Below are 15,269 nucleotides of genomic sequence, written 5' to 3' on the forward strand. Positions count from 1 at the left end.
GCGCAAACAATTTTTTCAGCTTTTCTCTATCCCATTTATTTTTTCAGCTTTTCTCTATCCCATTTATTTTTTCAGCTTTTCTCTATCCCATTTATTTTTTCAGCTTTTCTCTATCCCATTTATTTTTTCAGCTTTTCTCTATCGCATATCGCATATAAACAGCAAGAGTTCAGCAGCTGTATTATATCTACTTAACACTTAGTTTCATTTTTTAAAATTTTATGCTTATGGATTCAGCTCTTATGGATTACACATTTTCTCATAACTCTATTTTCTTTAAATTTTGCAAACGGATCCAAATAATGAAACCGAGTAAACTTATTGTGACACATTTCAATAAACTGTCATCTTCTTCGCACCAAAGTGGAGGTTTTATTCTCCTAGTGTTTAAACTATATATTAAACTATATATTAACCAAAATGAGTTATGTCACTGTTTACCTTGTACTGTTTATGCCCGAATTCTTCTAATTATGCTTGCAGGGGCTATCCTAGGAAAAAAATTTGGGCGGCAGTACCCTCCCTTCAAAATTTAGCAGAAATATTGCCAAGTATCAGCGTTTTCTCACAAAAAAAAACAGTACCTGCCATAAAAAACGTAAAAAAAAGAAAAAAGGTCCTCAATTTTTAATTGGGACAGCGCTCAAATCAGTGCCCAAATAAGTCGACATTGTCGAAAACAGTCTAGAATAGCTCCTGGCTCAGTATGGTTTCAACAGAGAAAGTTTCATGTAACCTCTACAGGGCTTTGCATTAGAGCTACAGTCTTTGCTACAGTCCTGTAATACACGACTGTGTACATACCATATAGTGATATGATACAATCATACAGTGTATGATTATGTACTTAAAAAATATGGAATGGAAAGGCAAAAACAAGTTCGAAATATCAAAGATTTTACAATGTGCTTGTTAAAAATACCTCTTATCACGTGTCTGTTATAAAGTTGATACTGTTAATTGTTTTATTTTATTTAATTGAATTCAAATACAAGCTAAAAAAAAATATATGTTCAGCTTATATCATTTATTATAAAACTAAATGGAAATTATAAAGCCAAAAAGGCAAAAATTTAACTTTTTAGTCATTATCTATCTATCTATTTAGTCATTATCTATCTATCTATTTAGTCATTATCTATCTATTTTAGTCATTATCTATCTATTTAGTCACTATCTATCTATCTATCTATCTATATATATATATATATATATATATATATATATATATATATATATATATATATATATATATATATATATACATATATATATATATATATACATATATATATATACATATATATATATATATATATATATATATATATATATATATATATATATATATATATATATACACATACATACACACACATATATACACACACATACCATCTTAACTATGCTGATGATATAGTCACGTACGCCATAACCTAATATTTCTAAAATTTACTTGACTTATGCTCAAGCCATTAATTGAAACATAATATAACTTTATTCAATAACATTATTCTTAAAAACTTTACCTTAATTAGAGCTTATCTCATTAACCAATTTGGCTAATAAAATAATTGTTATAAGATGGTTATCAGTTACTGTAATTTTTTCAAAAAGACTCACTTCATGATCTATATTTCTATTTAATCCACATAAGAATGCATTTATCTGAATTTAAAGTATCCATAATGGACCAGTGCTCATAAGCTATTCAACCCTCGGAATTAGGGTCGGCATTCAGCAATGCCGACCTGAAAGTGTTTGAGGTCGGCAAAAAATTGCCGACCTCGTTTCTATGTTTTACGGTTAGACCTTTGTATCAAATAATTATTGCCGACCTCTAAAAGATTGAGGTCGGCAAATTATTGCCGACCTCAATTTTCCTAATTCCGAGGGTTGGCTATTAGTGAAACATGGCGCTTATTTACTTCTGTGGTGTGATGTGTGATTCTTATGTCAACAAATACGTCACTTTTAATTACTTTTGACTTTCGTCCAACATTTGCGTGTTGTCAGAAAGTTAAAACCATTAATTTAATTACAAATTAATTGTTTTTTAAAATAACCGCAAATACGCAAATTTAACTGACCAGAATGTTTTTAACAACATTCTGAATGTTTTTAACAACATTCTGAATGTTTTTAACAACATTCTGAATGTTTTTAACAACATTCTGAATGTTTTTAACAACATTCTGAATGTTTTTAACAACATTCTGAATGTTTTTAACAACATTCTGAATGTTGTTAAAAACATTCTGAATGTTTTTAAAAATATAAACAATGTTTTTATTTTTATTTTTTTTAATAAAATGTTTTTGTTTTTATTTTTTTTAATAAAATGTTTTTTTTTTTTTTTTTTTTTTACTGTAAACAATGCACGGAATGTTGCTACATCAACAATCTCATAGCCTGACTCGCAACAAACTGCTGCTACATCGACTGACAATAGCCTGAGTTGCAACAGAGTGCTGCTACATCTGACAAATAGCCTGACTCGCAACGTAGTGTTGCTTCATCGACTATCTTATACCTGACTCGCATGGAGTGTGTGTATATATATATATATATATATATATATATATATATATATATATATATATATATATATATATATATATATATATATATATATATATATATATATGTATGTATGTATTATATATATATATATATATATATATATATATATATATATATATATATATATATATATATATATATATATATATATATATATATATATATGACTGGCATATTATTTAAATTAGAGTTGTGCCAAAACCAAAATTTTGACTGAAGAGTCATTTTTCAATACCGATACCGATACTGACACCGATACTTTAACCCTCTCAAAGACAAAAACATGGAATATTTTTTTTATTATAAAATTTGTATATTTAAAAAAAAGGTTTAAGAGACAAAATCAAATGTTTTTAATTTCTCATATTATAGCTCAGAAACATTAACATTTCACCATGAGCTCCTGTTAAGCTATTTCTCTTTGCAGTATATACATTTCCACCAATACTAAAAAGTCTTTCACTCTCCATAGAAGACAATGGGCAGCTCAAATACTTTAAAGCAAGCTTTGCTAATAGTGGCATTTTGGTTTTCCGTGATTTCCACCACAACAAAGGATTGCTTTCTTTGTCAATAAGGTCTTCATTTAAGTAGAGTTGAATTTCGTTTAATAAAGTTTCATTTGAAATTGAAGTTTGTGGTTGACCCATTTGTTTAGAATAAATACTACAAGTTCTTTAATGCAATTGTCAAATCCATTTCTACTATATCTTTGTATTCATTTAGTACCATTATTTGCATATTTTGAGTCAATAATTTCAATGTCACAAGCTGCAGACTGATCATTTTCAGTAACTTTGATGTTTTTTATATTTTCATGGGTTTTAATAAGTTGAATAGTTATGTTCTCAATACTTGTTTTAGTAGCTGAGAAGGTGTTTTTATTTTTGAACATTTTTAATTTGAATCTGGTATAAAGAAATGTTGACAAGATGTTATAGTTATCAGTATATTGTTTGAATCTATGCTCCATTAAATTAGTTAATTTATTTAGTGTACTCTCCAGGCCACAGGCCAATCAACTTGTCATCAATTAAAGCTTTATTAATGAAATGTTTCAAAAACTGTATCTGTAGTATAATATCTGAGACAATACAATTTCTTTCACTCAACAGAACTGTTGTTTTGTGGAGATTTTTTAGCAAAACACAAAATTGTCCATTAATTATCCATTTGTTTGCATTTAATGGAGGAAGCTTACCATTTTCAAGTGCATATATGGTTAGAGGTTTCCTTTGTTCATAAATTCTTCTAACATATTATAGGCACTATTCCACCTTGTTGAAATATTTTGAATAAGTTTGTGCTTTGGAACATTGTTTGCTTCTTGAAGAGCTTCAAGTTTACAGCAGGCTTGGGGTGAATGGCTGAAATGCCCAACAATTGAATGGCAGTTTGCAATGACATTCTTGACTACTGTTTGTTTAAAAATACACTTATTAATTACTAGTTGCAGTGTGTGTAAAAAACAAGGCATACTATCATATGGGCTACCTTTAATAGCCTTAACAATATTTGCACCATTATCTCTAGCTATTAAATGAATTTTTGAAGGTGATATTTTAAATTTAGCCATAATATTTTCAATCAATTCTGCAATATTTGCTGCTGTATGCCTCTCAGGAAATGGAGCTACTCTAGGTGCAACAGTTTTCTGATTAAATGTAGTCTTAACAGTGACCTGTTAGGCTCATGAAGCTTTTATTTGAACTACTATTCCATATATCAGTAGTAAAGCTTAAGAATTCAGCATTGTGTAATTTAAATTTCACCTTGTCCACTATTGTTGAGTGAATTGATGGTAATACTGTATTGGTAAAATAAGAATATCATAATTTGGTTTTAATTTTTTTATCAACCTGTTGAAACCTAAATCTTCAACTATGGATAATGGCTGATTATCCAATGCAATCATCTCTGCAATTAAGTTATGAATCTCTTGTGATGCAGTACTGTTTATATCCCAAATTTTCTTCAAATCTAAAGTTTCTTCCAATGTTTTCTGAGTTAATTGTACTTCACATATCTGTAAACAAAAAATACAAAAAATGTTAGTATGAACATAGGAAAGCATAGACACTCATTAACAAGTATTCACCTGTATTAAAACTTGTTGAATGTTGTCACATACTTTAATTTTCTTACTTGATAAGTGAGAAGATCCAGCTAAAACAGAATTGCTTTTCTCTCTCTATGATTGTTTTTTAATTTCCTCTTTTTCTTTGAGCTGTTCTTCTATTAACTTTTCTTTATGTATTGCTTTAAGGTGTTTAATCATGTTAGTGGTGTTCCAACCTCCAGCTTTCCCTCTTCTAGAAATTATCTTATCAAATAGGCTGCATTTAAGTTTTGATAAGTCACATGAACTTTTTAAGAAAAACTTCCATACAATACTTTTATTTGTCAATGACATTATAAATTTAATATATGTTATTGATTTAATAGCTGAAAGTGAAAATAAATTTTCACTTTCAGCTATTAAATTTGAATGCAAAAAAAAACTTTGAAATAAATAAGTTAAATATAAAGAAATTTGAAAATTTACTTTAAGTTATTTTAATTATGTTTAATAACAACAATTTAGAACAATTGTTTGATTTTAAATTAATGAAAACTTATAATAAAAGTTATTATAAAAAATTTATTGGAAAAGAGTTTTTTACTTATTAAATCATAAAAAACTATTTTTCAAGAGTTGATCCCTATTTTGTGAAATGATTGATGCAAAATGCATTTATAAAAAATAAATTAATCAAGTCAGAAATTAAACAGGTAATGGGCATTTTATTATAATAATAAAAAGTGCATTTTTATTATCATGGTATTAAATAAATAAATTTGAATATATATATATATTTATATGTGTGTGTATGTGTGTATATATGCATATATACATATATATATATATATATATATATATCTATCTTTATTATATATATCTTTTATATATATATATATATCTTTTTTATATATATCTGTTATACATATATCTTTTATATATATATCTTTTATATATATATATATATATATATATATATATATATATATATATATATATATATATATATATATATATATATATATATATATATATATATATATATATATACACACAGTATTAGTATTAGTTTATGCTGTGACTTATTGATTATTGATTAAAGGTATAAATTTAGTGGCGCGACGCTGTATTATTTCTAAATTGGCAACATCCTGTTTTTAATAAGGAGCCCATACTGGTACAGCAAACTCTAGAAGTGGTCAAACAAAAGAAAGAAATAGAGATTTTAGCATCAAATTGAAAAAAAAGATTTTTTTATTATGCCCCACATGCCATTTGGTTTGCTTATATATATATATATATATATATATATATATATATATATATATATATATATATATATATATATATATATATATATATATATATATATATATATATATATATATATATATATATATGTATATGTATATGTATATGTATATGTATATGTATATGTATATGTATATGTATATGTATATGTATATGTATATGTATATGTATATGTATATGTATATGTATATGTATATATATATATATATATATATATATATATATATATATATATATATATATATATATACATATATATATATATTAGTGTATTCTACAAAGAGAGTGCTCAATGTTCTTAAAGAACAGAGCAATAATAAATTAGTAAAAACACTTATCTAATTTTTTCTTTCTTCTACACAGTGTTTCTCCATCATTTAGTTAATGCAACTTCCTGGTTGTTAAATACTACAGTTATTACATAATTAATTATAACAATTCCCAACTTCCTGTGAAATAATTTTTTTCTATAATTTGAAATTTTTTAATGTTTAGACATTCTTCCTGATGAACCTACTGATGGAGAAACACTGTGTAGAAGAAAGAAAAAATTAGATAAGTGTTTTCTACTAATTTATATATATATATATATATATATATTATATATATATATATATTATATATATATATATATATATATATATATATATATATATATATATATATATATATATATATATAACTATATATATAAAATTATATATATATAGTTATAGGGGCTATTCTAAACTGTAATTGACAGCGCTGACTGTATTTGGGCGTTGCCCTAATTCAGAAATTGAGGACCTTTTTCTTTTTTTTTTAACGCCAAATTTTTTTTTATTCACGAAAAAATGCATACTTACAGCAAATTTCCTTACGAAAAGGCTTTGGCGCAAGGTTACTACCACCCAATTTATTTTCCTAGAATAGCCTCTGATATATATATATATACACAGGGCTTGTGATGAAGCGGGCGTGATCGCACTGCACTCGTGAAACACGCCCGTAAATGGTACTTTTATACCTTCTAGGCACGGAAAACAACGCTCGCTCAGCTTATAATGAGAGTATAAAATAAGCTCGTTCAAAAGTTTGGGACAGAAAAAAAAAATTTTATATGGTTTATTTGTAAAATATTTTTAATTAAATTTTTTAGGTAATAATAAAACTTGTTGACTTAACAGTAAAACTCCGTATTTCTTATACTTATATCCTTATATGAAGTACTTATGTTTTTGTTTGGTTGGTTTTTTTTTTACCATTTATAGTTCAAAAAAACAGTAAAACTCCGTATTTCTTATACTTATATCCTTATATGAAGTACTTATGTTTTTGTTTGGTTGGTTTTTTTTTTACCATTTATAGTTAAAAAAAATAGCGATCTGGCGCAAATAAAAAACAAGAAGTTGGGAAGTATGAAAAACTACATTGTTGAAGTAGTATAACAAATAGAAAGCTTTTATAAACACAGTCTTTCGCAATTTCAAATTTCAAGATCGCTCTCGTGGCTCTGACCCCGAGCGCCCCTAATTTCGCTTGATGACAACATATTATAATTTTAAGAGTGTGATAACTCTTAACTGGTTGTCAGAAAGTTTTCCCGTATTTTGTTGACAAAAAGTAAAAACTAAAATGCAAGACCGGAATTTTTTTTTTTATTAATTGATAGACTGCCTGCCCCAACCAAACCCTCAGTCGATGTAGCAGCACTTCTTTGCGAGTCAGGCTAAAAGATAGTCGATGTAGCAGCACTCCGTTGCGAGTCAGGCTATTTGTCAGTCGATATAGCAGCACTTCTTGCGAGTCAGGCTATTTGTCAGTCGATGTAGCAGCACTTTGTTGCAAGTCAGACTATAAGATAGTCGATATTGCAACACTCTGCGCATGATTTACAGTGAAAAAAATAAAATAAAAACATTTTATTAAAAAAAATAAAAATAAAAATATTTTATTAAAAAAAATAAAAATATTGTTTATATTGTTAAAAACATTCAGAATGTTTTTAAAAACATTCTGGTCAATTAAATTTGTGCTTTTGTGGTTTTTTAGAAAAACAATTAATTTGTAATTAAATTAATGGTTTTTACTTTCTGACAACACGCAAATGTTGAACGAAATTCAAAAGTAATTAAAAAAGACGTATTTGTTGGCGTAAGAATCATTTTTTTCTTTCCGTACTTCCCAAATGCAACAATCTATAGAACTATATATATATATATATATATATATATATATATATATATATATATATATATATATATATATATATATATATATATATATATATATATATATATATATATAATTGCAAATGCAAAATACATTTCATTTTACAATAACATTTACTTATGGATAAATCATATAAATTTGATATAATATATATAGCTTATTTGTTATAAAAGTAAACTTATTTGTTTACACTTGTTTTGATTGGATACCATTTTTTATTTTACTTAATTTAAATTTCTCCGATAGCAGTCCGAACAGCAAAAACATTATCTTGTGTTCTATGTCAACACAAATTGGCTAATCACCTCAATTTAAAAATGCGATTATGATAATATAAAATAAAAAAATTAAGATATTTACTGCATAGTGTTTATCGGGCATAGAACTTTTCCAGGAAGCTGTATAGTATAAAGTTCTGTTAAAAAAAAAAAAGTTGGCGATTAGGGTAACAGTTTTCTTCTATGATGCAAAAACATTTAAAAAGTGTTTATGGCGATAATTTACAGTTACAACATCATGTTGCAAACTTGTAGATTACATGTTGTAAACTTATGCAAAGAGGTTTTTGAAGTAACATGTTGAACATGATAGTATAAAAAAAAGTTTGCAATATTTATATTGTCTTACCAACTTTGAATAACTCAGTGGACAATTTTTATTGTGAGTTTTCTTAGACAAAAATATTCTCAACATGTTTTTAATTTAATGCAATTAATTAACATCATTTATAGTTGAAGGAGTCCCCATGTATACATTGATATGTGGTAATAGGCTAGTTGTTAAACATTTTGCTTACAATTAAGATGTTGAAATTCAAATCTATCATGCGCTCTTTGAAATTACTGTGCTCAATCTGTTTCTTCGCACAGCCCCTTTGTTTAAAAATGTTAGTATTTCTGAGTTAAGGATTGAGAGAGAACATTTTTAAAAATTAGTAGCTCCCTTAAAATAAAAATTAGCTCCCTTGACTGTAGTGGACACAGGATCAATGGGGAGGTGAATATTTAAATTTTTAAAAAATTACAGTACACATACTATAATAAAAATTTTAAATTTTGATCAGTTTTTAAAAAAACTTTGAAAATCCATAAAACCCAAAAAAAACCAATTAGTTTTTTAAAAAACCCTGGGTTTTTTCCAACCCTAAAAATGCCAGCTGCAAAGCTAAAGTTACTACTGTAGCAAGAATTGCAAAAAAGGTTTTGTTAGTTTATAATATTCAAAAGCTTTTTTAACAACACAAATAAAAAGAACCATCTCAAAAATCAATATAAGAAAAATCACGATTTTGATGTAAAAAAAAAAAAATTCAACCACTGACTCTGACCGCCATAAGATGCAGAAGTTAACGGTATTAGAATAATAGACACATATAACAATCAAAATTTTTTTGAAAGTGTCTGAGTATCTTGTTAGCACTTTAATAAAAATTAAACATAACCAAAGGATTCCATTATTTCAAAAAAAAAAAATTTGAAACCATATTTCATGAGAAACTGTCAAATTAGATGTTAAATTTAATGATTGATAAGTTTTCCAGAATGATATCTGGGTAACAAGTTTTTTTTTTGATTTTGTTTCACTTTCTCTCATCTTTTTTTGCATATCTAATGATTTTGATAGCAAGTATAAAACTTAGAGTATAAAAGTTTACTATTATAAATATATATTATTAACACATTTTGGATATATAAATATATATTACAAGAGATTTTAAATTGCTATTATATTGAGTGTTGAACTTATATTTTTAGTTAAAAAACAAAAATATCTAAGAAAAATCCAACAACAATATTTTTTTAAAATAATGAAAAAAAGGTCATTCACAATCATAGATTTATTCATCAATATATTCTTCAAATTAACAGTAAAATTTTAGATTGAATTATATTGATGAATCTGCAAAACTCATCAATATTCATTAATTTAACAATCAAGTTTAAAACTTACGTAAGTTATTCCTTTTTGAAGGTGTTGAAGCCCAAACATCACTAAATAAAAATTTTTATTTTAAATAAATATACATAATGGGTTGTAATAAATGTAAAGACATTAAATGGCTTCACCACAGCTAAAGAACTTCATATGTACCAACTTACAACCAGTTTAATGTCATGACCACCTACTTATGCTTTATAAAAGTTGTACATATAAATATACTTTTTTATTTTCATTTTTGATTGTTAAAAATAATTTATACTTTGAAAAAGCATTTTAATTAAATTAAGTTTTCTCATTAATTTTATACAGTCATAACATTTTTATTTTATTTATTTTATGCAATTATAGTATACTTTTATTTTATCAATTTTATGCAGTTTTAACATAATTATATTTCATTAATTTTAAATGGTTTGTATTGCATTAAATTATGCCAATTTCATATACATTTATTACATAAGTTTTAAGCATGCTTTTATTTCAATAACTTTAAATGATTTTCATTTATGTAATCAACAACTGAATTACTTAGAGTTTTATAAGAGTATTTATAAATTTTTATAACCTACAACTTTATTTCAGTGTATTTATTTTTCTTTGATTTGCAGAAAAAACTATTAAACTTAGATGAATAAAACAAAATGAAATATATTACCTTTTATTCTCAACATTATAATCATCTGCAGATAAACTAAATAAAATTGTATTTACTTAAATGCCATACTATAAAAAAACTTTACTTAACAAAAAATATTTATTTAAAAAAAAAGCTACTTACTCATTTGAAATAATTATAACTATGAAGAATAATAGAAATGTACTAAAAAATGAATAATCAAGTTTTTATGAAATTAAATTTGAAACAACAAACCTAAACCCTGTATTTTTGTTAGCCATTTCATTTAAGAGTGCATCCAACTTTGATCTAGCTTCAATAATATTTGCGTCTCTAGTCTCTAACATTTTTTTTGTTTATTTATGCAATATGTATATAAATCTATAAACATAAATAAAATATATCAAGGATTTTCAAGTTTACCAATAAATAAAATTAAAATAATTGATATATAATCTAATAAAAAAGTATAATACAACAACATCAATTTTAAGAGCAATAATGATTTTAATCTTTTTCAAACTCACACCTCAGTGTACAATGCTTTACTTAAACACATAATCAGCATGATTTAAGGATTAAAAAAATTAACCTGAAAGTCAAGCTACACTAATAATCTAACAAACTAATAACATAATTAACAAAATAATCATAGAAGTATAAACCATAAATAATAGTTGGAGCAAGTAATAACTTGGACCAACTTGAATTAGACAATATATGCTTATATAATTAAATTCTAGAGAAAAAATCAATGATAAACAAACATAGAAACAAGAGTAAGTAGGTAAAATAATGGTTAAATAAATGGGTAAATAATGAAGGTAAATATTTCATTTAGTTCAAAAACATGAACTATAGTTTTATATGTGTTTACATATATATATATATATATATATATATATATATATATATATATATATATATATATATATATATATATATATATATATATATATATATAAATATATACATATATATATATATATATATATATATATATATATATATATATATATATATATATATATATATATATATATACAACACCTGTACCATAAAATTTGAGACTGGCTTTAAAAAACTTTAAAACAATGTAAATTAATGCGATCTTCGTTGGGAGATGCCATTATACAAGTAACTTTTTTTTTCAAATTTTGAGATGTCATAATATTTAACATTGTTTAGTGTCAAATATTGATCATTTGAATAGTATGCATTACCAGGCATGTGCTGTTTGACAAAGTAAACTAAAACTCATCATTAATAATAAATTTGTGGTCACACTATTTTAAATAAAGTCAATCACATTTTTGGCGATCTCAAAGCGTCTATTCAGGAGTTTTGCCTGACCTTTTATTTATTTTTTTAAGAAAGAATAGGTTTTTTGAAGCACTTTAAGATTTGTCCAATGGTGTTTTTGCAACAACCAAGCTTTCTAGCAGCCTTTGCAAGTGAGTTACTTCTTCAATGGTTAAACATTAGCCTTATTTTAATGAGGTTGTTTTGCATATTAAAAGTAGGCGTTCTTCCATTTCCAACTTTCCGACTCAATAATTTATTTTGATCGTAACTGTTTATATATCTATAAGTTGTAGCTTTTGAGTAGCCTTTCATCTTGAAGTGGTTCTGAATGACGTGTTTTCCACATAAAAGTTTTTTATTGACAAAAATTGTACACAGGACTTTATAGAGCTTGTTGATTTGGCATTTTAAATTATCATTTAAACAAAAAATAATCAAACAACTTGTATACTAGTAGATAGATGAAAAATAGAGCTTTAATTTGATACCGAATACTAATTATTTTATCAAACTTACTAATTAATTATTGCTAATTAAAGCTAGTCTCAAATTTTATGACACAGGTGTTATATATATATAGGGACATATATTATATTGGAAGTATATTTTAGCAAATTTATTAGCTAAATTTTTTTATGAACTAGGGCTGGTTTATGAAAAAAATTACATAACAATAAAATGTCAATAATAATTTGAGTAAAATGTAACCTTTCACCATAACAGTAAGAAATATCAACTATACATGAAGAAATAATTGTGCATTTCAAGAGTGAAACCTGATTTGAAATTGCGAAAAGGAACAATAGCCTTCATGCCTGCCTGAATCCAGGAGAATATAGGAACAATAGGAGCCAAAAAAATTAAAGTTAAAAAAAGTTAAACAACTTTGTTTTTTTTTTAACTTTAATAAACACCTATTTGTAGTGTTCTGTTCAGTGAATAAGAACAATGTTAATGTAATGAATACAATCAGAAAAGTGTCCTCCTGCATTAAGTTCTTCTAAGAGCCCAAGGACCATCATAAAGAAAATTACAAATAGAATCTTATTAATCCTTAAGGTAGTAGTAAGAAGTAATAAGACACCTATCTAAAGAAGAATAAGAAGAAACTGAGCTAAAGCTCAGTTTCTCCTTATTCTTCGTTAGATAAGCAAATCTAAGCCATTAGGGTTTTCTGGAAAGAGTCACAAAGTTAACTATGTAAAAGATTAAGAAAGATAAAAATTCATTAGTGGTCATTAGTGTCAGCAGAGTCAGTGGAACTAAAACCAAACCATTTAGTTTGATGACCATTAAAGTTACCAACAACAATATTGACTGTTAAAGAAAAAGGGCTAGGTCAATTTGATCAAAAACAAAATTAGAGAGTACAGCCTTGAGAAGGAGAACAATAAACAACAAAGGTGTTAGGGTGAAAGATTACTAAATGAAAACACATACACGATTGTGAAATCAAATAAGTAAATTAATAATAAGTATATCACCAGGCCAAGCATGCAATTATTGGAGTCTTTACAAATCAATTGATAAAAATTAATCTTGCAAAAAGCAAGTAGTTCTAGTGACTTTTGCAAGAAAACCAAAATTAACAGATAAAATGTTATATGAGAAGCCAATAAATATTTTCAAGATTAAAGCAATTTGGTGAAAATGGTTTTTCTGTTTATGATTTTTTGTAATCTATTTATCCTTCAAATTAATTTAGTAAAATTAGTGCAGTAGTTAACATTCCTATCAACAAAAAGTTTTAACATAGGACTTATGTGGCCTTAAAATGCACACCTTATCTTATCTAGCCTTTACTTAACCTAAGACAGTTGTCCAAGATTTTTTAGACTATGGACCTATAAAAGCAAATTTCGAAAACTTTGCAACAAAAAAAAGTGTGAAATTCTACAATAAATTTTATACCATCACTTTTATAGTATGTTAATTCAATTAAGTAAGTTGACACAAACTCTTTAAAACTACAAAAACACTTTTATAAATTTATTTAAAAATGCATATATAACTGTAGAGCATATATAACTGTAGCCAACTAACCTTAGCCTTCCTATGACTTATTCTGCCTAATAAAAAAATTTTGTAATACATCTATTGTCAATGAAAAGGAAATTACCATAAATCATACTATTAGTGTATGATATTTAAACTTTTAATTTTGACCAAAAGTAAATTTAACATTATTCAAAAAATAAATCAAATTTTTTTTATAGATAAATAATATTCTGAAATTATTAAATTAAAATCATTTTCATTAAAAATTTTGTTTTATAAACTCTCTCTCTTTATAAAAAAAAAAAAAAAAAAAAAAAAATTTGTTGTTATAATAGTCAAGGTTATTTATTATAAGTTTTTGCCAGGAGTAGGCAGAGTCTAAATTTATAAAAAAACTGGTGTCTTTATATTTAAATAATGAACGCAATGATGCTCAGAAAAAAGCAATTGTTTATACAGTAAATAATAGCCTAATAGTATTGACAGGATGAGATAACATTTAATACTTAAAGATTTTATAAAAAAACAAAAAAATCATTTTATAAAAAAACAAAAAATACAAGATAGCATTCAATTCTCTTCTAGAAGAAAAATACCTAAATTATAAATAAAGTTTATTTAGGGACAGAGGGAGGAGAAAACATTCCACCACCAGCCTTACTAACTGCTCGAGATGGCATAAAGCCCAATACTTTTTGAATATTTTGACGTATAGCCATGGTACAAATTATATAGAAAAAAATAAAAGAACAATCAGTAAAATCTTCTCCTCGAATGTTGCGATGCGAAAGTCCATGAAACCAAGATATTGGACTAAATGGTAACTTAGCAACCACTCTTCCATCAAAGATAGAATTAAACATTCCCATAAGTGCTGTAAAAGTAAAACCGATAGCAAACATCGACTTCATCTTAACCATTGACAAATCCCGATTTTGATTTTTTAATTTTTCTTCTACACGTTCAATCTTTTTTTTTTGTCCACTTTGTTTTGAAATATCTATTATGGCTTCCTTTTTCTTTTCAAGTTTTTTTGTATTCTTTTCAACTTCAACAGACAGCTTTTTGTAGTGTTCTGTTCGGTAAATAAGAACATAGGATAACCCTTCACTTAGAAGTGCAGTTGCCAAAGCAATGAATACAATCAGAATAGTATCCTCCAGCATTATGATCTTCTAAATATATCTTATGCTTTATTTAAAACAGAATTTTCTAAAAAAAGTCAATTTTTTTTTATTAATAAGT

General features: G+C 25.6%; 2 protein-coding genes across 2 annotated transcripts in view; both read right to left on the reverse strand.

Annotated features, from left to right (window-relative positions):
- The window catches only part of LOC100206517 (uncharacterized), a 35,219-nt gene extending 24,114 nt beyond the window's left edge, over nucleotides 1-11,105 (reverse strand). Inside the window, exons 1-3 of the mRNA XM_065813729.1 lie at nucleotides 10,977-11,105; nucleotides 10,761-10,796; nucleotides 10,115-10,155 (exon numbers count right to left, since the gene is read on the reverse strand). Coding sequence (XP_065669801.1) covers nucleotides 10,115-10,155; nucleotides 10,761-10,796; nucleotides 10,977-11,007 — 108 coding nt within the window. The 5' untranslated portion in view covers nucleotides 11,008-11,105. The remainder of the gene's footprint in view (nucleotides 1-10,114; nucleotides 10,156-10,760; nucleotides 10,797-10,976) is intronic.
- Nucleotides 11,106-14,581: 3,476 nt separating this feature from the next.
- LOC100212676 (calcium load-activated calcium channel) lies at nucleotides 14,582-15,269 on the reverse strand. The gene has a single exon (XM_065813730.1). The coding sequence runs from the start codon at nucleotides 15,188-15,190 to the stop codon at nucleotides 14,639-14,641; it is 552 nt and encodes a 183-aa protein (XP_065669802.1). The 5' UTR covers nucleotides 15,191-15,269; the 3' UTR covers nucleotides 14,582-14,638.

The sequence above is a fragment of the Hydra vulgaris genome, chromosome 12 (assembly GCF_038396675.1).
Source record: "Hydra vulgaris chromosome 12, alternate assembly HydraT2T_AEP".
In the NCBI taxonomy this organism is placed as follows: Eukaryota; Metazoa; Cnidaria; class Hydrozoa; order Anthoathecata; family Hydridae; genus Hydra; species Hydra vulgaris.